Source organism: Erinaceus europaeus, chromosome 3 (assembly GCF_950295315.1).
Source record: "Erinaceus europaeus chromosome 3, mEriEur2.1, whole genome shotgun sequence".
Classification (NCBI taxonomy): Eukaryota; Metazoa; Chordata; class Mammalia; order Eulipotyphla; family Erinaceidae; genus Erinaceus; species Erinaceus europaeus.
Genome location: NC_080164.1, coordinates 22,211,260 through 22,232,980, shown reverse-complemented (window position 1 = coordinate 22,232,980; position 21,721 = coordinate 22,211,260). Strand labels below are relative to the sequence as shown.

The following is a 21,721-nucleotide window of genomic DNA, read 5'->3' as shown; positions in this document are numbered from 1 at the left end:
AGGTGAGGCAGTGGAGCTGGGTTCAAACTCACTCTCCCCACCTGACAAGGGAGGAAACTTCACAAGACATGAAGCAGTACAAGGCTTTCTCTCTTCCTTTCCATGCTCCCTTGACCTATCAATTTCTTTCTATCAAGAAAAAGGGAAAAGAAAAGAAAAAGAAGAAGAAGAAAAAAACATGCTGACAAATAGCTCACTTGGACAGAGAGCTTGTTTGCTATGTGCATGACCCATGTTCAAATCTGGCCTCTACAGCATTAAAGAAAGCTCTGATACAGTAATCTCTCTCTGCCTACCTGAAAGAAAAGAAAAAAGAATAAAGGGGACAGGAGGGAGGTGGCCACAAGGAGCAGTGGATTTGTTGTGCAGGCACTAAGCCCTGGCAATAAACATAGTAGCAATAAAAATATAAATAAATAAATAAATAAATAAATAAATAAATAAATAAATAAATAAATGTGGGGGATTAAAATAAAATTAAAAGAATAGCTTTTTGCAAATTTGCTTTAAAACCTGGACCGGGAAATGGAGTCATGGTCAGATACCTGGACTTGCAGGCACAAAGTTGTTAAGTTCCATCTGTGGCATGGGATGTGCCAGAGTGCTATTCTAGTACTACCACCACCACCCCATTCTCTTTTGAGAAATAAAGGTGTTTAAAATAAGAATAATTAGTATTAACTCAACAGTAGAATAAACCCCAGGTTTAAAACAAAATTACATATCCCTTTAATAAAATAAGTTGCTACCTGAAAGAACATCTGATAAATCAATTTCATCTGATTGGACACCAATGCTGCTGTTGTATACATTTTTACAAGAGGAGCCATTCATCTCCAAGTCAAAGAGAACTGGATCAAACGGTGAGCTATACAATCCATACCTGAAAAATAAAACAATGTCCTAACAATTTTCTTGTCAGCCATCTAATAAACAACTTATCTATTGATCTAGTTTGAAAAACAATTTCACAGACCAGACGTAAGCACTAATGAAATTTAAATCACTAAACTCAGAGTACTTTAGCTGTGTTCCCTACAAATTTATGCTCCTAAGCCACGGCTGTAGAAGTAAGTTTGAAGTTAATGAATAAGACAACTGTACAAAACTAAAGCAAGGAAGGCATGTGGCACCCTACCTTCACCACAGTCCTTACACAACTCAGCAGAGAGTGTCAATGCTTTAAATAAAATTTTATTTAAAACAACATAAAAAAAATGTTATTTAAAAAAAATTATTGCTTTCAATACAAGAACTGTTAAAATTCTGAATTAGACAGGAACTCAAAATACGACCTTTAGATATTTTTTTTCTTATCTTTATATAATATTTATTGGATAGACAGCCAGAAACTGAAAGGGGAGAGATAGAGAGATGGAGAGATAAAGAGATGAAAAGACATCTGCAGCACTGCTTCACTACTTGTGAAGTTTTCCCCTGCAGGTGGGGGGCAGAGTATTAAATATGGGTATCTGCGTACTGTAACATGTACAGAACTCTAGCTACAAAATTTCACAAATGAAATTACCCGAAATGATTCTCCCATTAACAAGTAATAAACTTTTGAGTAATTTTAACATAATTAGCCCTGTAAATAATTAATTTTAGTACCCCAACTTTGTTAAAGAGATTTATTTCAGAGAAATAGGGAAAAAGAAAACTCCAGGCTAATGACACTTCAAATATAAAGCCTAAATTAAATGTATTTTGGGGAGGAAAATGGTTTTTCAGAAGGTATATCTAGAAACTACTCTTGAAAAGGTATCATATGGCATAGTATTAACTCAATCATTAAGAAAGATCCACTGTTAGTCCTCTTAAACAAAGCAATACCTTGTCTGCAGCAAAGCTTCCAATGGTGTTAGCCTGTCCTGCAGCTGTCTGGACACAGCAGTAAGCAAAGAGGCACAAGCTGTACTGCAGCCAGCCAAGTCTTCATCTTTCACATAATTCATTAAGACAAAGTACCAATAAACAGAACCTGAAAACAGTAAAAGTTAGCAATTCTTTTCCTAACTATTCTCTAGCAAAGAGATCATCATATTAAATATTCATCAATATGTGACGATTCATACAAATATTTCCTGGAAACAAAGTTTCTAAATAGAAATTATAAAGATGAACCAACTCTTTGGAGGACAGTGACTCCCACCCCAAAAGAGAGAGAGGGGGTGTTTGTGTGTGTGTGTGTGTGTGTGTGAGAGAGAGAGAGAGAGAGAGAGAGAGAGTTACAGAAAGCCAATTTAGTCACTCAGTGAGATGACCGGGTGTGAGAGAGTGAGAGAGGGAGAGTGAGAGAGAGAGACAGAGAGAGGGGGGGAGAGAGAGAGAGGGAGAGAGGGAGAGAGGCAGAGAGGCAGAGAGGGAGAGAGGCAGAGAGGGAGAGAGGGAGGGAGAGAGAGACAGAGAGAAAGAGAGAGAGAGAGTGTGTCATAGCAAGTCAATTTAGTCACTCAGTGAGATGACCGGGGAGCAGACAGTAGCATGATGGGTTAAACACAGGTGCCGCAAAGCACAAGGACTGCTGTAAGGAACTCAGTTTGAGCCCTGGGCTCCACACCTGCAGGGGAATCGCTTCACAGGTGGTGAAGGGTGAAGCAGGTCTGCAGGTGTCTTTTTCTTCCTCCAAACCCCTGTCTTCCCCAGCTCTCTCCATTTCTCTGTCCTATCCAACAACGACAACATCAATAACAACAATTAAACAACAAGGGCAAGGAAGGAAATAAATAAATAAATAAATAAATAAATACCAAAAAGATGATCTGGGGGAAAAAAGTGAGATGATCTGAAGGACATTTTAGAATGCTGTGTAGTATAAAGATAGCAGGTCCCGGGATAGAGAGAGAGCTATGTGAGTGTAGCACATGGCTTGCTACATATGCAGCCCAGGTTAAAGATTCAACAAAACATGGCTAAGGGAAGATCTGGGGCAATGGTGTCTTTCCCTCCACTCTAACTGAAACTAAAAGAGTGAGATAAATGGTTGTGGGGAGAAGTGGGGTAAGCATATGATGAAGGGCCCTTCAAGCCAGAATTTCCAAAATATAGCTTCTCAGTAAGCAGGTCTACAAAACAAGTATATGCCACTGACCTACAAATTACGCTTTAGAAAGTCAACATAGTATAGTTATTCTATGCTGTCAGTTAAATACAGGCCAACAATGTTTATCATAATAGTGTGTTTTAACACTCTTTTTAAATGAACTTTAGAAATCTAATGCCCCACAATTTAAGCATCCCAGCTCTAAGAACTAGCCTTGGGAAATTTTAAGCAATGGAGGATATTAAAGTCAACAAGTCTAAAACATCATCCTCTACTTAAAAAGTTAATAGTTTTAAGCATAAGTACCAGATAAATAACACTCTATCTACGGTAAGATACTGACAAAATAACCGTTTACAAACATTGAGCAAAAAAATCATATCTTTGTTAAAATGTATTTATTAATGTATAGAGATGTGTGTTAAATGTGGTTGCTATTTATTTATGAGACTGAGAAATGCACACAGAAAAAGTAAGAACATGTTTACTAAAAGGATATCTCAGTAGCTATTCACAGTAGCATCATTAATAAGCAAAACAGTAATAATAATAATAAAATACAAAATAAAAATCTTTCAAACCTTATTATGAATGTTATACTTTAAGAGACTGCTTTGATACCTGCTGGTATTTTAGTTTGTCACATCTGATGATCAGTAAATGACCAAGGATTCAATAACTTTGGGAAACTATGAAAATGCATGGATTAAGTTGACTTGGTTGGTATTTGCTTAACTATCTTTACATTTTTCCGTGAGATTATTGAGCAAATATCTATGAACTCAATACCAGCTTATAGAACAGGTAAGTTAAGGCAAAACTGTGAAATAATCATGAAAAACAGCTATTATTTAGTAACTATACGGTAAGACACTTCCTATCACTATAATTATTTGTGACTAAACTATTTTAACATACCTCCAGTTGCCGCTGTAGGTAAAAATGACATATTATCAAGCAATGCCTTCAACAGGACAGATCCAAATCCTGGTTGACATGGGTCACACTTGCCATTACTAAAAAAAAAAAAAAAAAAAAATAGGTTCATTAATCAAGCTCAAAACTCAACTTTAATATGGCATATCCTTTCATTTCAGGCAATAATCAAATTCTCTTTAAGAAAAGGGGAGCTCCCTATGTTCATAGCTGTATTATTTAAAATAGTCAAGAGAATGGAAAAAGACAAAATACAACTACCAGATACTTTCACTAAATGTAGAAGCTAATGAACCAAAATACATAAACTTGCCAAGAAAGAATGGAGGGAGGGAAGAAGGGAGGAAACGGAAAAGAAAAAAAGAACTGTTTTATGAATTTGAGAGAACTATGGTGGTGGAACGGTGGGGACTCAGAACCTAAAAGGTGGGTGTGGCGTGGAACCTTACAATCAAGTAACCCATTATTAATCGTTATTAACCCATTTTTAATCCCCCGAGGAAGAAAAAGAGGAAGGAAAGAAGGGAGGGAGGGAGTGCTGATAGCATTTAAATATGTCCTAGTTTAAGCATCAAAGTTAAAAAGAAAACTGAACATCAAAAATAAGACTGGTTAGAAAAATATGTAACAGGGGAGTCGGGCTGTAGCGCAGCGGGTTAAGCGCAGGTGGTGCAAAGCACAAGGACCGGCCTAAGGATCCCGGTTCGAACCCCGGCTCCCCACCTGCAGGGGAGTCGCTTCACAGGCGGTGAAGCAGGTCTGCAGGTGTCTGTCTTTCTCTCCTACTCTCTGTCTTCCCCTCCTCTCTCCATTTCTCTCTGTCCTATCCAACAATGACAACAACAATAATAACTACAACAATAAAACAACAAGGGCAACAAAAGGGAATAAATAAATAAAATTTAAAAATTTTTAAAAATTTAAAAAAAAAGAAAAAATATGTAACAAATATAAAAAAACAATCAGGGCAAACAGGAATGATGATATAAAAAGTGTTTCCCCTATCAAATGCAAACTAACTGCTACCAATTACAGAAAAGTTGAATAGAACTTATTTTATTAACAGATAAAACTTGATGTTTTCCATAAACACCGAAAATTCTCTATGCAGCACAACATGCACTTGTTTGAGAATTAATTACAAGGGACAAGATCAGCTGCCAAACTGTGGTTCATTGGGGTGTGTGTGTGTGTGTGTGTGTGTGTGTGTGTGTGTGTGTGTTCCCAATATAGTATAAAAAGCAACCACAAACCTAATGCACAGTGCTAGAAAGCGGGCACACTTATGGGCTATGCTTCGTCCTGCTTCAAAGAAACAAACTCTTACTATGTCTGAAAGACACTTTCGTGTTTTTGAAAGCAGGCTCTCATTTCCTTCCTTTGAGCTGCAAAACAAGAGCAGTGAGTTAAGATTCAATTTGTAATCAAAACATCCAAAAGCAATAATCACTGGTAAGTAAACCCCCCATTATTAACCTTCCAGGTCCATTTGAATGAACTCCAGCTAACCAACAAAGAGTATCCAACACGAGGCTCTGTGCATGTTCTGTGATTTGGCCATCATCAGTTTTCCTACAAAGGGTGTTAAGAAGCTTCTCATGAAATTCGGAAAACTGTAACATGGCACACCGTTGTACTCTACAAAATGAGAAATAATAAACATATTATGAAATAAATTAAAACAGTAAAACTAAATTTGCTACAAGCTGCTGGATCATATTTTATTCCTATTTATTTATTCCTTAAAATTACTGGTTGTTTTTCTTTTAAATAAACATAACACAGCATATGAAAATAGTAAAAAATGGAATGCTAGTCTTTATCAGGGGGGAAACCACACACAATAAAATAAAAAGACTAACCATACGCTCAAATTAAAAGTTTTCGTGAGAAATATAAAGCAGACAAATATTTTCAGGTAAGAAACTGAATTAAAAATGTTGTGGGGGGAGAGTACAGGTACAAAAAAGATGACAGAGAACCTAGTGAGGGTTGTATTATTATGTGGGAAAGTGAGAAATGTTATGCATGCACAAACCATTGTATTTACTGTCAAATGTAAAACATTAATTCCCCAATAAAGAAATTTTTAAAAAGTTGTACTGGTATGCTTAGCAGAATAACTCCTTTGCACTTTTATTACTAAAGGATAGTTGAAAGAAAGAGGGTACCTTTCCTTAGTGATTGAGGTTTTCTTAAATCTTCTAATGGTAACTGAGACCTCCTGAAGCAAGTCACAGCCACGGAGGTTTTCAGCTTTACGGGCACCACTTGCATTTTCATTCTTAACATTGGATGATTTTTCCTACAAATTGAAAAATAAAAAAATTGACCAAATAACTGTGGAAATATCTACTGTTGAAGTTACAGATAAAGAAGAATTCCATAATTAGGACTATCAAAACATAAAAAATGTCAAACTCTAATGATAATAGTTGTCATTATACTCAGTAAATGGATATTTTTGTTGAGGTAAAATAGAAAGAAGGACAGGAATGGAAGGCATGGACTAAAAATTATAAAGCCAAAATCCTGGGTGGGACTTAGCTATAGTACTTAGAAGCTGTGAGATAAGTCAACACCCTAATCCCTAGGGTTCCCTAACCACAACAGAAAACAGCTCCATCGGGAGTCGGGCTGTAGCGCAGCGGGTTAAGCGCAGGTGGCGCAAAGCACAAGGACCGGCCTAAGGATCCCGGTTCGAACCCCAGCTCCCCACCTGCAGGGGAGTCGCTTTACAGGCGGTGAAGCTGGTCTGCAGGTGTCTATCTTTCTCTCCTCCTCTCTGTCTTCCCCTCCTCTCTCCATTTCTCTCTGTCCTATCCAACAACGACAACAATAATAACTACAACAATAAAACAACAAGGGCAACAAAAGGGAATAAATAAATAAAATAAATATTAAAAAAAAGAGTTAAAAAAAAGAAAGAAAACAGCTCCGGCTCTAATTACTCAGAGTAAGAAGATTACATCAAATAAACTGGAAGACCTATACCTGTATCTATACCTGATTACTGCTATTACTGGCATTTTATTGTTATTTTGAATAATGGGAAAATCATCTCACAAGTTAAGGATAATCCTATAAATGCTGCATGATATACACAAGTTGAGAAAAATAAGCAATGAAAATCAGGCTACATCATTAAAATAACTTTCCAAAATCTGCCCCTAGATAGTTACCAAATATTTATACCAAACACCAGATTATGTTGCCAGTAGAGAGCCTAGAAATAAACAAATACCAAAAGAAATGAAAGTTTAATCGTAAAATAATTTAATTGTATTTATTAATTAATGAGAAGTATAGAGAACAAAAGAAGCAGAGATCACTTTGGTACATATACTTGATAATCATGCTTTTTAAGTATAGTGTTTTATCCACTGCGTGACCTTCAGAACAACAATAGTAAAAGAATTATGGAGAAAACTATTTGCGTTAAATATATATATGTATATATATGTATGTAAACTATTTGCATGGTCCGGGAAGGGGCGCAGTGAATAAAGCATTGGATTTTCAAGCATGAAGTCTCGAGTTCAATCCCTGGCAGCACATGTACCAGAGTGGTCTGTTTCTTTCTCTCTCTCCTCCTATCTTTCTCATTAATAAATATATTCCTTAAAAAAAAGAAAGAAAAGAAAACTATTCGCTATCATTTATTTCCTACTGAATATATATTATAAAAGTTAATTCATGGACAAGGGTAGATAACAAAAAAAGATTTTCTTGTCTGAGACTCCAAAGATAAAAGTTTTTTTGGTTTTTTGTTTGTTTTTTCTTTTGAAAAAATTTGTTATTAAATAAAGCTACATCACTTGCAAATTTAAAAATAAGTACAGGGAGTCGAGCTGTACTGCAGCAGGTTAAGCACAGGCGGCACAAAGCACAAGGACCAGCGCAAGGATCCCAGTTCAAGCCACCCAGGTCCCCACCTGCAGGGGAGTCGCTTCATAAGCGGTACGGCAGGTCTGCAGGTGTCTGTCTGTCTCCCCCATCCCAACCCTTCTTTCCCTCCTCTTATCATTTATCTCTGTCCTATCCAACAATGACAATAACAATAATAACTACAACAATAAAGCAACAAGGGCAACAAAGGGAATAAATTTTTTTTTTTAAATAAGTACAGAATACTTTTTCTTAACTACATATATGGTTATGCCACTGCAATGAAAAATCAACTTTCTTCCACTTTGTTTCAAGGAGTCTTGCCTTCACAATTCTTTTAAGAAAGTGAGAAAAAGGGGGGAAAAACCACAGCACTGCTCCACCACTTGTGAAGATCCATTTGTACAAGTGTTCCGATACATGGTGGCCAGGAACTTGAACTCCTTGCAAATAGTAAAGGATGATTTCTTTAGGTTGAGGATATACTGGAAGCCAAAACATTTCTCTACATGAAAAATAACTGAAGAGGGGCCGGGTGGTGGCGCACCTGGTTAAGTGCCCATATTTCAGTGCACAAGAACTCAGGTTTGAGTCCCCGGTCCCCACCTGCAGGGGGACAACTTCACGAATTGTGAAGCAGTGCCACAGGTGTCTCTGTGTTACTGTCCATCTCTATAGCCCCCTTCCCCTTCTCAAATTCTGGCTGTGTCTATCCAATAAATAAATAAATATTTTAAAGGAAGAAAGGAAGGAAGGAAGGGAGGGAGGGAGGGAGGGAGGGAGGGAGGAAGAAAGAAAGATGAGTCATGCTATTTCAACCACAATATCAAACTAGTTCTACAGTACTTAAAATGGCAGGCAGGCAGTTCCAAATGATACTTTACCTTTCCTGCTGCAACTTTTGCAAGGAGTGAAGCAAGTGAATAACCCTTGTTATTCTGATTCTTGAGGGATGGAAGTCGTACTACAGGGCGGACACCACCATTACAGATCTCATCTGTTCCTCTTTCATTCACTGCCTTGACATGGATTAAAAATGAACGATATTTCCCACCTGCCATCCCTAAAGGGATAAACAAATGAATCAGAAAAGAAAATTCTAAAGTAATTTATGTCTCATAATTACAATGCAAGATAAACAAACAAACCCACCCAAAGTAAGCCAGACTTGTCCAGAAATATCATAGAGCATAGTTGAATATAATGTAGTTAACTAACCTTCCTATACTGTTTACAAAGCAAGCAATCAGGCGGCTGCAGGAGCAACTGGTTGAGAGCACATATACCTATGTGCAAGGATCCAGGTTGAAGCCCCCAGTCTCCACACGCAGGCAGGAAGTAGTGTTAAAGGTAACAGACTCTCTCCCTATCACTCCCTTACCTCTTGATTTCTGGCTGTCTCTAACCAACAAATAAATAATAACTTTTAAAACTTTTTAAAAACAAAAAGTTCAAATTAAAAACAAAAGCAAAGGAAATATATGAATATCATAGGAGAGAAAATTCTAATTGTTATTAGCACAGAGAACGGTTTTTCCAATCAATGGAGTTATCTGTTTTATTAATATAAATGATATGAATGATTAAAAAACAGGAAAAAAGAGCACTAAGGGACCACCCACAGATAAGCATGACACTATGGCAGCATTTCTCAGCACACACACAATCACAGACATTTGTGTGCACCCTCACACCTTCATTACAGTTTATAGCTACAGTCACTACCTGCGGCTGAACAATTATTCAGCCATTTACTAGGCATATGATTGAACTCTTCGTGCCAGTATATTCATAGGTAAAAGAACAATAATCTCGCCATCCAAAGATAAGTATGAAAGACTTTTTACCTGTGAGTAGCTTGAAAGAAACTAAAAATAAATAAATAAATAAATAAATAAGTTGTTGGTTTCTATTTCTAAAGTCCATACACAAGCCATTTGCATACAATTATTTTTATGTAGTACCAGGGATTGAACACAGGACATCATGCATGTAAGACATGTATCCTTAGCCCATAAGAACTTTTTAAACTTTGTATTTACAATCATTTGACAATTATAAAATAAGCCACTGTACCTTTAACAAGCTTGGGACTTGTTAATGTCAACATCCCAGCATGCCCTGAGAGATCAAGGCCACTTGCAAGCCACACAGGTCCACAGAGAATGTCTTCTTTATGATCTTCCAAAAATGGACATAGTCTAAGACCTAAAAAAGAATACACATTTTCCTTTTAGTTTATAATGTGAAATGTAATGTTGAGTAAGCAGATAATACAATACACAAAATGCCATACTAAAGACTACGACTGAGTAAGAATTCATTACCACGCTAAGAAGCTTTAATAATCATGCGGTAAGTAAGTGGTTTTTGATTGTGGTATTGTTTACATTCACCTTGATTAAAAAATATATATAAAACTGTGAAATGATTTCAAATCTAAAGATATAAAAATAAAAAACAAGAATACAAGTAAACAGTGGAGATGAGTGTTAAGTTAAAGCAAATTGCCAAAGCAGAACTAGAGGTTAATTTTTAATCATGTTCTCAAAATCAAGTTTCGGGAAGCCACAAGGCTGTCTTGCTCTAACATGGTGCAAGGAGATTGCTATTCCTTTTACTGTCACAGACAGCAGCTCTATAATTTAACTCACATGGTGTTTCCTCGACATCCATGTGCTGCATTTCTTCATTCAAATCAACGAGGGATGGTTTTCCATTTTGTTCCACTTCAATGTTAAGAGCTGGAGACAAAGGAAAGGTGATCTGCCTATCTACTGCTGTTTCTAGAGGATAAAAAATTGTTAAACTTAATTTTGCTTAATATCATTTAAATACGTGCCTAAAATAATGAAATTTCTATCAAAGTGGAAACTACTATGATTTTCATCACAGATGCTATATAACAGTTATCCTGAGCCAGTAAGTAAGAAAGCTAGATTCAACTAACTATGGCATCATATACTCTCCTCTCATTTAATGGCAAAAGAAGATTCTCCTATAGAAATAATTTTGTGAATTACCAAACTAAAAGCTTTTATCCTAAGTTGCAAAGTTTAAGTCTTCATTTTCAGATGTAATAAATTCAGAAAGTATTATAACCCCAAGTAACAAACACACTGACACACATACACATATGTATATTTGAAATAGTACATTGTGGGAGCCAGGCAGGGCGCAGCGAGTTGAGCGCATATGGCACAAAGAGCAATGAACCACGTAAGGATCCCAGTGTGAGCTCCCGGCTCCTCACCTTCAGGGGATTCCCTTCACAGACGGTGAAGGAGGTCTGCAGGTGTCTTTCTCTCCCCCTCTCTGTCTTCCCTTCCTCTGTCCATTTCCCTCTGTCCTATCTAACAACGACAACATCAATAACAACAATAAAAAACAAGGGCAACAAAAGGGAAAATAAATATATTTAAATTAAAAAAAAGAAATAGGACATTGTTCAGGTTTGATGTTTTCACCCCTTATGTACTGATGAAGATACTTTTCCAGTCATTCAAATTAATCTATTAAGGAAAACATACTAAGAAGTAACCTCTAGCTTATAGTATACTAAATGAATTCTAAATCAATTTAAATAATTCAAGGGGAGTAGTCCGGGAGGTGGCACAATAGATAATGTGTTGGACTCTCAATCTTAAGGTCATGAATTCAATCCCCGGCAGCACATGTGCCAGTCATATCTGGTTCTTTCTCTCTCCTCCAACTTTCTTAATAACAAGTAAATAAAATATTTTAAATAAGTAAATAAATAAAATATAAATATATAATTCAAGAGGCCAGGTGGTGGTACACCTGGTTAAGCACACATTATCATGCACAAGGACCCAGGTTCAAGCCGCTGGTCCCTAACTGCAGGGGGAAAAAGATTCATGAGGAGTAAAGCAAGGCTTCAGGTGTCTCAATCTCTCCCTCTTCCCTCTAAGTTTCTCTCTGCCTCTATCTAATAATAAATTAACAAATAATATTTTAATTCAATATAGCAATCTGAAGGTTAAAAAAAAAAGTGGATATAGTTCAGCTCTTACAGAAACGTTTAGTTTTACTAGTAACTTTAGAGAAATTTGGCTTCCATAAATTTCACAATCAATAATTAGGAAGAGAAACAGAAAGGAGGCCAAGTGGTATTTAAAGTAAAACTAAGTCACAGAAGAACTAATGTCATTTCCCAAAAAGCACAACTGAATTATTCAATTTAATGCAATCTTGAATGAACAACAGATCTAACAAATGACAACTTTTATAAAGAAAACCAATAAGTAGACAGTGACAGCGTGTTTCCCACAAACTCCAGTAATCTGATTAAAATTGTTTTTGAGAAACCAATGAAAAGATAAAAAATCTTCAAATAAAAAATGTGATCCACCCTTACCATTGACTTTCCCTAAACCTGGAGCTTTATTTTTCAGCAGTGTCACTTGAATCTGTGGAATATTGGTGATGTTTGAGTTCAAAACAAATTTGAAGTCCACATGTCCAACCATACAAGCTTTAGGTAGAACTAATTCAAACACATGTTCATCCCAGCTGTTACTGTAAAATAAGGGGGAATGCAAAATAAAGGAAACATCTTTATATTACCATCAAGTTTCACCATCTTTAATATGCAGGTTTCAACAAAATATAAAACTTCTCAATGGGGTCAGGAAAGAAAGGAATTCCAAAGGAGACGTTAAACACAAGGACAATGATGAGTGACCTTGCCTTAGAAAATCAACTGCTGGTAAGGGAACTGGGTGTTCCAATAAATTACTGCCATTCAAAGTGTGGAGCACTGAGCATCAGAATTACCTTCAAATTCCTGGGTCCCCGACTAAAATCTATGGTTAATATCTCAGGAAGCTGAATTTTTTTAAAAAAAGATTTTTATTGTTATTCCTCCCCCCTCCTTTTAAGGTACTGTTGTGGTTATTATTATTCTTGTCACTGATGTCATCATTGTTGGATAGGACAGACAGAAATGGGGGGGAGACAGAGAGGGGAGAGAAAGACAGACATCGGCAGACCTGCTTCACCGCCTCTGAAGGGACCCCACTACAGGTTTGGGAGCCAGGGGCTCGCCGGGATTCTTATGCAGGTTGTTGCACTTAACACCACCAAAGCTTAATCTGGTGCGCTACCACCCAACCCCCTAGGAATCTGGATTTTATTTCTTATGCATGTGTGTATTTATTTACATGCATAAGTGTTGGGGACCAAGCCCAGGGCCTCATACATGAGAATAATGCACTTTACCACTGAGCTACATTCCCATTAAAACAAGGGCTTTATGTACTTCTTATGAGAAGTACATGTATGCATGGTCCAAGGTAAAGAATTTGAGTTAGGGAGCAGAGGAAGTTGGGCAAGTTCCAAAGAACCTCCTGTCAGCATCCACCATTTCTCTTAAACACAGAAACACGTACGCATGAGGAGTAAGAACTACCCCAACACCACAGGATTATACTAACTACATGCCTCAGAAAATGTCTGCTTATCATCTGTCCTCAGTGGAATATAAATCCCATCAGACCTATATTATTGGTGCCTACATGGGTACCAACACAAAACAAACATTTAAATATCTCTTAAATACATCTGTGCATTGAGAGACTATTATTAATTGCAAGAGGGGATTGTTCCCAGTATTTTATTTTAGGATGATGAATATAATTTCCAAAGTAAGGTGACAGTGTCAAGGAAAAAAATAACTGGTATGCAAAGATTACAAACTGCACTATATCTCAGAATTCTCTGTGGCTGCCAAGGTACTTTAAAACATAGAAGTCAGTACACACTGGGGGAAGAGACTACCTGTCGGTCTGTAGTTTCCAAGTTCTCGTATGCTGGGCAGCATCTCCATGGTGCTGCTGGTGCAGATGTTGAGGATGCCTCCTCTGCTGCTGTTCTTGTTGAACTTCCACCCAGCATGGAGGAACGGTAGCTGAAAACCGTGGAGTCAAAGTCTCAAAGCGGGTTAGCTCCACTAAAGATGTCAAGATGTCAAGTGTGAAAGGCTGGTCCACCAACAAATCCACTCCTGAACAACAGTTAGTGCAGAATTGCAAATAGGTTAAAAATCAAGAAATTTGCATTCATACTTTTCCTCTGGTCAATTACAACATCTGTCAAATATCCTGATAGTTAACAAACCGAAATCAGATATCTACAGACAATTTAACTAGCTAGCACTGGTTACCTCAGTCACAGGGAAAAGCCATCTTACTTATATATTCAAGTATTAATATAGACAGTGTAACCCATTACTGCAGAAAATACAAACTCAGGCCAGACTACGCTTAAAAATACGCTATGTCAATAGATTACAAATCGTAGTGGTGCTGAAATGCAAAACAAACAATTATAAATTGTTATTTTTCTTAAATACAAAAAAAAAAGCTAAACATCAGCAGGCACATATCTATCCCTTTTTTTAATTTCTATATTGGGAGCTTAATGTTTTACAGTCATCAGTAAACATAATAGTTTGTACAACATAACATATCCCAGTTTTCCACATAACAATACAATCTCCACTAGGTTCATGTTCTAGGACCTGAACCCTCCCCCACCCAACCCACCAGAGTCTTTTATTTTAGTGCAGAACACCAACTCCAGTTACCTGTCCTTTTTATACTATAACACAGACATTTTAGGGACCGGGTGGTGGCACTCCTAGTTGAGTGCATGTGTTACGATGAGCCATGGACCCAAATTCGAGCACCAAGTCCCCACCTGCAGCGGGAAAGCTTTGCAAGTGCTCCAGGTGTCTGTCTGTCTGTCTCCCCTTCTTCCCCATTCCTTCTCGATATCTAGCTGTCTCTATCCAATAAATAAAAAAGGATTAAAGGAAATTGAAAAAGTGCAAAAAAAAGTACTGCAAAGAAATTTTAGAATCCTGATGCATAAGGTGCTGTGTGAGATGCCTAGTACTGCATCTGTCTGAGGACTACTCTAGTTCACAATCTCTTTTTTTGCCTCCAATCACTGGGGCTCAGTGCCACAACATGTATCCACTGTTCCTGGCAACCACTTTACCGTTTGTTTGTTTTTTCTTCTTCCATTTTATTCAATAGAACAGAGAGAAATGGAGAGAAGGAGGAGAGATAGAGTGAGTTAGATTAAGACAGAGACCTGCAGACCTGCTTCACCACCTGTGAAGTGTCGCCCTGCAAGTACAAAACAAGAGGGCTAAAGCCTGGGTGCATATCTAGTTCTTTCCTTCTCCCAAACCATTACTAAATATATATTTTTTAAAGACTACACCAATACCATAAAAGTAACACCAAGTTTCAGAGATATTATTTTTTAATTATAAGCAATTATTACAGTTGTTTAATGTTTCATATTAGACAAGGCTGAAATGCACCTGTCTATGTCTCAATTAACAAAGGTATGTTTTAAAATGATCTAAAAGGAGCCAGGTAGTGGCACACCTGGTTGGGTGCACACAAGATACCAGGTTTAAGCCCCTGATAACACATGCAGGAAGTGGCGAAGCAATGCTTCAGGTCTCTTTCTCTCTCGCCGTGTATTTCATCTTCCACACTCAATTTCTGTCTATTTGAACAGATAAATAAAATAAACTATTTAAAAAACTAAGCGATGAAGTCAATTATTTAAGGTATGTTAACCAAATTCTCTAAAATTTCCACATGTGTATACTTTAAACCTCACTTTATCACGAGACATTTTTGCTATAATAGGACTTTAGTAAACACTATAAACACTAATGGCATACCAATATCCTTTCTTTATATTATTTACTTCTTTATTAAATCATCTTTTCGACTAAATAGAACTTTTATGATCTTTAGATAAATATTTTCTCTATTATACCTATAACCAAATAAAATAGGAAGACACTCAGCAAGGCAGCTTTTTAAAGCAAAATGTCTAAGTTAAGTTTACAAGTAATAATTCTCTAGCAGCGACAAATGCTGGAGAGGTTGTGGGGTCAACGGAACACTCCTGCACTGCCGGTAGGAATGTAAATTGATCCAACCCCCGTGGAAAGCAGTCTGGAGAACTCTCAGAAGGCTAACACCTACCTTATAATCCTGCAATTCCTCTCCTGGGGAGATATCCTATGGAACCAAACATACCCATCCAAAAAGATTTATGTACAACTATGTTCATAGCAGCACAACTTGTAACAGCCAAAACCTGGAAGCAACCCAGATGTCCAACAACAGATGAGTAGCTGAGGAAGTTGTGGTGTGTGTGTATACACACACACACACACACACACACACACACACATGGAATACTACTCAGCTATTAAAAATGGTGGTTTGACAGAAGTATTTGAATATCTAAAGAATTCATTTTTTAAAGTCATTTAATAAATATCATACCTGAAATGCCAGGACTTGAAGGATTTGACAATGGTTTGGAACCTTCTGAGGATGGTTCTATTCCTTTAGAAAGTGATCCATCCACTAGTATATCGGCTTCATCAATATCATCACAAGTTCCTCCAATTTGGAGAAAATGAAGCTCACCACCTATAGTGGAATAAAATGCCATTAACACAAATACATGAAAAAAGGATAAATGTACATGTACCTCCTCCTTAGTTAAGAAATCTGACTGAAGCAAGTGACCCAAAGTAGGCATCAGAATACTGCATATGCTAACAGTAGCCTACAGTTCCGTGAAAGAGTAACTCTGTGAAAACAATGCTATAAAGCAATGATTCCTCAGTAGAGTTCATAAATTAATTTTAATACCACTCATTAGGCAGCTAAATAAGGCCAAGAATATGCTAGATACCCACAAGTTCGGAAACTTGTCAAAGAATTACAAACTGATAATTAAACTTAACAAAGACGATGACAAAAATATAAACAAGGGAATTGGGCGGTAGCGCAGAGGGTTAAGCGCACGTGGTACAAAGCACAAGGACTGGCACAAGGATCCAGGTTCAAGCCCCCAGCTCCCCACCTGCAGGGGGGTCGCTTCACAAGCAGTGAAGCAAGTCTGCAGGTGTCTATCTTTCTCTCCCCCTCTGTCTTCCCCTCCTCTCTCCATTTCTCTCTGTTCTATCCAACAATGACGACATCAATAACAATAATAACTACAACAAAAGCAACAAGGGCAACAAAAAGGGAAAACGAATAAATAAATATTTCTTTAAATATATAAACAAACAGAAAAAGGACTCATCTATCAGTAGTACTCACTGTGTATAAGACAACATAAAACTAAAAAACTGGGGTGGAGGTAGATAGCATAAAGGCTATGCAAAAAGAATCTCCTGCCTGGGGCTCCAAAGTCCCAGGTTCAATCCCCGCCAGAGTTGTGCGGTGCTCTGGCGTCTCTCTGTGTCTTTCTCTCTCTGCATCTCTCTCAAAGATAAAGTAAATAAAAAACTTAACCAGAAAGACCCCTAAAAAACTGTTGATTCCTCACAAAAACCCTGTTCCTGTGTCCATCTTACAATTTTATGGGGAAACCGATACCACCTGCTAGGTAAGAATCCACAGTCAAACCTTATGCCCAGTAGCAAAACTAAGGGTCTAATTTTTTTTTTTTACATTCACAACAGAATGGGGGCAAAAATATTATAAAAAGCAACCCAGAGACTGATGGGACATATCAAGTATGAACACATATGTGTAGCAGGAGTTGCAGAAATAAAAATGAGATAATAGTGAGCAAAAGAAATATTAAAAAGCAAGAAAAAAGGGTCCAGACAGTGGCACCTGGTTAAGCACTTACATTACAGTGTGCAAGGACTCAAGCCCCTGGTCCCCACACGTATGGGAGAAGTGGTGACACAGGGCTGCAGGTGTCTCTCTACCTACTCCCCCTTTCAATTTCTGTTCTATCCAAAAATAAACAAACAAATAAATAAATAAATAAATATTTAAAAGCAAGGAAAAAAAGTAGAAAAAGACTTCCCATATTTGATTAAAAACACTATTAGAGGGAGCCAGGCATTAACACAGCGGGTCAAGCGGACGTGGCGCAAAACGCAAGGACAGGCATAAGGATCTGGGTTCAAGCCCCCCCAGCTCCCCACCTGCAGGGGAGTCGCTTCACAGGCGGTGAAGCAGGTCTGCAGGTGTCTGTCTTTCTCCCCCCCCTCTGTCTTCCCCTCCTCTCTCCATTTCTCTCTGTCCTAACAATGACGGCATCAATAACAACAATTACTACAACAATGGCAAACGCTAGAAGAACTACAACAATAAAAAACAAGGGCAACAAAAAGCAAAATGAATATTAAAAAAAAGAAAAACACTATTAGAAAACAAATCTAGCAAGGACCAGCATCAAGATCCTGGTTTGAGCCCCCGGCTCCCCATCTGCAGGGGAGTCGCTTCATGGGCGGTGAAGCAGGTCTCCAGGTGTCTGTCTTTCTTTCCTCCTCTCTGTCTTTCCTCCTCTCTCCATTTCTCTCTGTCCTATAAAAAGGGAAAAAAAAGTAATAATAAAAGAAAACAAATCCAATCAATTCATTGAACCTTGAATAATGTAAAGACAATCACAGATACATACATTACTGGCAAACTAAAAGTCAGTGTGAAAACCCTGAAAGCCCCCACACCTCAACTGTAGGGGAGAGCTTTGTGAGGTCTCCCCTTCTTTGCTGCTTTTCTAAGTAAAAGAGAAGGAGAAAATAAGAAAAAGGGAGGAAAAGAAAAAATTGGGTCTTGAAGGAAACCTGAGAGTATTACACATAGTAAAGTTAGTTCCAAGTCCCAAAGTTCTCCTGCACTGCACACTGAATACATTTAGTTGGGATCTGATGGTATTTGAAGACTTTATCCCCTTGTATATTACTTGATATATTTGAAAGAGGCAATCTGAAACACTACAATCAACATCTTAGTAGACTTTTGAAATCTTTTTATCCATTTTATTTTTTTAAAGATTTATTCATTATAAAATAAAAAGAATAAGCAGGGGGGAGAGGCAATGAAAGACAACTGTTCAGCTCTGGTTTAAATTGGTGACCTCTAGGGCCTCATTTTGCTTGATACAACCAGTAATCCTTTTCAGAAAGTGTTTTCCTGCAGTCCAGAAGGTAGTGCAATGGATAAGGCAACGGCCTCTTGAGCATGGGGCCTAGAGCTTGATTTCTGGCAGAGTGATGTTCTGATTCTTTCTTTCCCACTGTGTTTCTCTCTAACTGATTAGCATTTTTTTAAGTGTTCAATAGGGGACAGGTGGCTGCATACCTCGTTAAGTTCACACTACAGTGTCCAAGGACCCAGGTTCAAGCCCCTGGTCCACACCTGCAGAGGGAAAGCTTCACCAGTGGTGAAGCAGGGCTGGACATGTCTTTGTTTCTCTCCCTCCCTGTTTCCATCCAATAATTTTTTTTTTAAAGTGTTCACATTCTAAATAAAATGTACAGAGAGAAAACAAAAACAGAAAATAAACTGCATGCAATGTGTTTCTCGACAAGGTTGTAGCTTTGATGTCCCAAAACTGAGTCGTAGGAGTAAATCAGACCCCAAAAGTAGATGGACAACACTAATAATTGCTCAGTATTTACATTTCAGAAGGAAGTAAAGCTTTATGTCCCTGAAACATTATATACATTACCAAATTCCACTCTAACAAGTTTGATAAATAAGTAGCTTTCATGCCAGTTAATACAAAAGCAAAGGTTTATGATCTTGAGGTTAAAGCATAGGTGTTTTCTGTTTGTTTCTTTCTTTCTTTCTTTCTTTCTTCCTTTTAATGATTTCATGTCTTAAAAAATTATAAATTTTCAGAATATAATTTCAAAAATGTATCATTTCTAATTAGAATCCTTACCTAGGATAGTAGGGAAAAACTAAGTACAGTTATAACAGGCGTTAAGAATTATTATTCTGTTGTTGAAAAAAAAGTAGACACATATACATATACATTCAGTTATAAAGACCTCAAATGTATACGGGCTCTATAGAAGAGCCAGTCAAAGCAGAAGCTTACCTTTGGTGCATGCACACAGCCTGTCAGTGCCCGAGCAGTAAATGACAGAGACAAATGAGTCCTGTTCCTCAGTACCCTCCTTTTTGGGAGGCTCCACTTTGGCCAAAATTTCAAAGTTTGAAAGATCTAGTATTTTTACATATCCTCCCTGAGTGGTGATTACCAGGTGTCCGAGAGTAGAAACATCAGATTTTTTCTCTCTCTCAATGCCATTCTTTGAGGTGAGTGGCATCTCCTCAACAGGCTCCTCACAGTCGTCCTCTCGACTATCCAATATATCTGGTGGAAGCAAAATGAGCGAGGTAATTGTGTCCTGGGGGTCTTTGATATGTTGGATTTTTATTGGTTCCTCTTCGAGAGTCACTATCCGAGTGGCATAATTCATTTTGTAAAGTATTAAATATCCACCACTGGCATTCCTCTGCTCAGCTTGAATTATCAATGAAGTCTGTACATCTGCTGGTAACTCCTGATGGATGACACCGAGATTTGCACCATTGACTACAGCAATATTTGATTCTGGTTCACCTTTCCGTCTACTACATAGTGCAGTGTTTAGTTTATTTAAATTATTCAAGGCCTCTACTTGATTTATTGCACTCAAAGACTCAACAGCGCATGTCCGCAGTCCTACCAACAAGTGAACACCATCAGCACAAGGAGTGATGGAGTCTATACAGAGGTTCTCCTCCTCTGCAAACTTTGGCAACCTCAAGCACTGTACCAAAGTCCCGGGCTTGGGAAACACAGAGTTCCACTTCTCAGAATCCGGAGAGGCGAGGTTGGCGGCTGCATCCGCAAACTGCTGAATGTAGGTCACAGGAGGATCCTGCAACAGTAGCTGCTCCTGGCTATCCAGCTCCATTTCGATGATCTGGGGCACCGTAAAGCCGTCATCGTGCAGACTCTTACTCATTATATTGTTCATCTGGGAAAAGATTTTTCCTGCTTTCTCATCAGATTCCTTGATGCTATAAAGAAGCAAAATGGGTAAAGTCCTCCTCACTAGAGGAGAATTCAATTCTGAATTAGTGCAGGAATCATTGTCAGTTGACCCTTGTTCGGATATACTTTCACCCTGAGTTCTGCTTAAACCATCCAGTGACCTGTGAGAATTACTACTAATGGGTGAGGTAGCAGGAGATTTATATGTTAATAAACCTCCAGCTAATAAACATGGAAAGGGAATGTTGTGTTGTTCCTGGTGCTTTTCCTTTGTCTTTTCACTCTTAGAGTTTGTTAAGCAAGGATTTGCCCCAAGTTCTTCAAGATCCTTAACAGTATCCTCAAGTACATTTGCAACAATCTCCCACTGAAGTTTTTCAGGCTGCTGGAGAACACTGAGTGCTGTGATGTCAAGGCTCACTTCCATGGCTTCCTTCTGCGATGTGTGCCCTTTGAAAAAGAACAGGATTTATTTTAAACAACAAAATAAGTAGTTTTAGTTAATTTTCTTTTTTGAGGAAACAGAGGGTTTGATAGAGTGAGATGACACCAAGGTCTCCAAAAATTCCTCTACCCCAGAGCCTAATTTTTCACTCTTTTTCTAATAGATCAACAGAGAAAGAGATATCAGAGCACCACTCCACCATGTATGATACAAACCAAATGCCCCATTAGGGGATGAGGCTACAATTTTCTTTTTTCTTTATGAATCTAGTCAATAGAACATTCTAATAGCATAAAAGGTATTTTAAAAGAAATAAGCAAGTTAAAAGAAATAAGCAAAAGTTAAAAGAAATAAGCAAATCTTTTCAAAAAACCCCAGTAATAGCTACCACAAGCAAATTATCATCTCTCTAAATTAAACTGAAATTTCAATCAATCTGGATATTTTCCCCTCTCTAAAGCACAAAAAACCATCAGTAAGGCAACAACATTATTAGCTATAATAATGCAACAGTCACTCAAGGTGATTCAGAGGAGGGGAAGACAGAG

The 21,721-nt window shown here is 37.7% G+C and overlaps 1 protein-coding gene across 3 annotated transcripts in view; it reads right to left on the bottom strand.

Moving 5' to 3' along the window:
• BIRC6 (baculoviral IAP repeat containing 6) overlaps nt 1-21,721 on the bottom strand; it is a 190,948-nt gene that overhangs the window by 104,529 nt on the left and 64,698 nt on the right. For all 3 annotated transcript variants that reach the window (XM_060186836.1, XM_060186835.1, XM_060186837.1), the window contains exons 10-22: nt 19,784-21,178; nt 16,210-16,359; nt 13,667-13,892; nt 12,246-12,406; nt 10,522-10,653; nt 9,944-10,075; nt 8,752-8,930; nt 6,151-6,284; nt 5,456-5,617; nt 5,233-5,364; nt 3,962-4,059; nt 1,834-1,981; nt 750-883 (exon numbers count right to left, since the gene is read on the bottom strand). In XM_060186836.1, the coding sequence (XP_060042819.1) occupies nt 750-883; nt 1,834-1,981; nt 3,962-4,059; nt 5,233-5,364; nt 5,456-5,617; nt 6,151-6,284; nt 8,752-8,930; nt 9,944-10,075; nt 10,522-10,653; nt 12,246-12,406; nt 13,667-13,892; nt 16,210-16,359; nt 19,784-21,178 (3,183 nt within the window). The remainder of the gene's footprint in view (nt 1-749; nt 884-1,833; nt 1,982-3,961; nt 4,060-5,232; nt 5,365-5,455; nt 5,618-6,150; nt 6,285-8,751; nt 8,931-9,943; nt 10,076-10,521; nt 10,654-12,245; nt 12,407-13,666; nt 13,893-16,209; nt 16,360-19,783; nt 21,179-21,721) is intronic.